The sequence below is a fragment of the Penaeus chinensis genome, chromosome 33 (assembly GCF_019202785.1).
Source record: "Penaeus chinensis breed Huanghai No. 1 chromosome 33, ASM1920278v2, whole genome shotgun sequence".
Taxonomy (NCBI): Eukaryota; Metazoa; Arthropoda; class Malacostraca; order Decapoda; family Penaeidae; genus Penaeus; species Penaeus chinensis.
The window spans coordinates 19,545,561-19,548,017 of NC_061851.1; the positions used below are offsets into that span (position 1 = coordinate 19,545,561).

At 39.6% G+C, this 2,457-nt stretch overlaps 1 protein-coding gene across 1 annotated transcript; it reads left to right on the top strand.

Annotated features, from left to right (window-relative positions):
* Positions 1-467: 467 nt before the first annotated feature.
* Positions 468-1,279, top strand: LOC125043073. Its single transcript, XM_047639027.1, has 2 exons — positions 468-624; positions 978-1,279. Exons 1-2 carry the CDS (start codon positions 468-470, stop codon positions 1,277-1,279), a joined length of 459 nt encoding a protein of 152 aa, XP_047494983.1.
* The last annotated feature ends 1,178 nt before the right edge of the window (positions 1,280-2,457 follow it).

Sequence of the window (2,457 nt, forward strand, 5' to 3'; positions counted from 1 at the left end):
TATATATATATATATATATATATATATATTTGTGTGTGTATGTATTTATTTATAGATACATACATACATATATATATATATGTGGGGGGGGGGGACGAGTGTTAGATGAACGGCTAAAGAATATTGTAGTGATCGGTGATAAACAGTTTGGGTTTATGCCCGGGAGGAGCACCACTGATGCTAAATTTGTGCTGAGATTGACGATGGAGAAGTACAGGGAAGGTCAGAGAGAAATGCAATGTGTGTTTGTGGACTTCGAGAAAACATACGATAGAGTGCCGAGAGAAGATCTTTGGCATTGTTTGAGAGAAGCATTGATCCTGGAAGCGTATGTGAAGGCAATACAGGATAAGTATGAAAATAGTCTTACCAATGTGAGAAGTGCCATCGGTACAACAGACAGCTTTACGGTAGAAGTTGGGCTACACCAAGTATCCGCACTCAGCCCATTCCCATTCGCGCTCATAATGGATAGGCTAACGGAAGGCATTAGAACAAGTGCGCCAGAGATGATGATGTTTGCAGATGATATTGTGCTCTGCTGCGAGGGTACACAAGAACTGGAAGATATCCTAGAAGTGTGGAGTTTTGCATTGGAAAGGAGGGGAATGAAGGTGAGCAGAAGTAAGACGGAATATAAGTGTGCTATTTAAAAAGAGGAAATGAAAAAATAGTATCCAAGGAGTGGAAGTTGCGAATGTAGAAGAGTATAAACACTTCGGATCGACGGTGTCCAGTGATGGAGGATGTTCATCAGAAGTGACAAAAATAATTCAGGCAGGATGGGATGGGTGGAGAAAAGTAACTGGTGTGCTGTGTGTCAGAAACATGCCTACGCCAGTGAAAGGGAAAAATCTACAGGTCCTGTTTTAGACCAGCACCAGCTATGTTGTATGGTATGGAGACTGCACCAGTGACAAAATTGCAGGAAAAGAAAATGGAAATGGCATAAATGAAAATGTTGTGCTTCTCACTAGGACTGACAAGAAAGAACAGAATTAGAAACGAAAAAGAGAGGGAGGTCCTCAGCGTGGAGAGGTTTGGAGGGAAAACTAGAAAGTGGAGGCTAAGATGGTTTGGGCATGTAAGAAGAAGGGACGAGGAATACGTGGGGAACAGAATGCTGGGAATGAAACCACCTGGGAAGCGGAAGAGAGGAAGACCAAAGAGATGGTATATGGATACGATTAACGAAGACATGGTCCAAGTGGGTGTTACAGAAATGGATGTGCAGGACAGGCTGAGGTGGAGAAGAAAGATCCACTGTGGCAACACCTGAACGTAGCAGGGATAAGCCGAAAGACAAATATATATATATATATACATATATATATATATATACATATATACACACACACATCTATATATACATTTATATATATGTATATATATAAATACATACACACACACACACACACACACACACACACACACACACATATATATATATATATATATTAACCCATTCGCCCCGGATTTATGTTCTGTCCCCTGTAGTTTCTGGTGAATTTTGTTACATACAGATGGCTCCACTTGTGCAAGGAGTCTATCAGTAGGCCCTGGTTCCCGATCCTGATTTCCCAATTCCTTGAATTGGCGGGAAAATGTGTTTTTCTTATTAATAATATTGCTATCGATACTGTTATTATAGTTACTCATGTTATAATTATTAAATTGTTATTAAAATATTTTAGACAACGAAATGATAGAAAAGACCCTTTCTCAAAGTGAAAGAAAAGAGTAAACAGGTGAGATAGGTAGTTCTAATAACTGGCTATTTGGTGATTAAAAATGTGTAGAGCCATCTATGTGTAAATACAATAAATGAACTTGTATTAAAGTGGGCATGACATGTATTCTCGCTACATGGGGCGATTTGCTACAGGGCTAACAATGGGTTAACAAATGCACACACACACACACACACACACACACACACACACACACACACACACACACACACACACACATATATATATATTATGTATGCACACACACACACACACACACACACACACACACACACACACTCACACACATATATATTATGTATGCAGACACACACACACACACACACACACACACACACACACACTCTCACACACATATATATTATGTATGCAGACACACACACACACACACACACACACACACAACACACACACACACACACACACTACACGTTTATATAATATATATATATATATATATATATATATATATATATATATATATGCATACGCCTACGTAACAATTATCATTTGACTTGCGCTCTGACTGCTGGCTTTAGCCCGAGAAAACGACATATCGCCTTAAGAAGTCAAACGCAGGTGTCGTAGGAGAAGTCATCGCCTTGGCACAAGTGAACCGCGGTTGATTAGGAAGAGCATCCAATCAGGCCAGGGTGACACTGTCACTGTTAATACAGAAAGAGTAAAAATACCTTTTTAACGATTG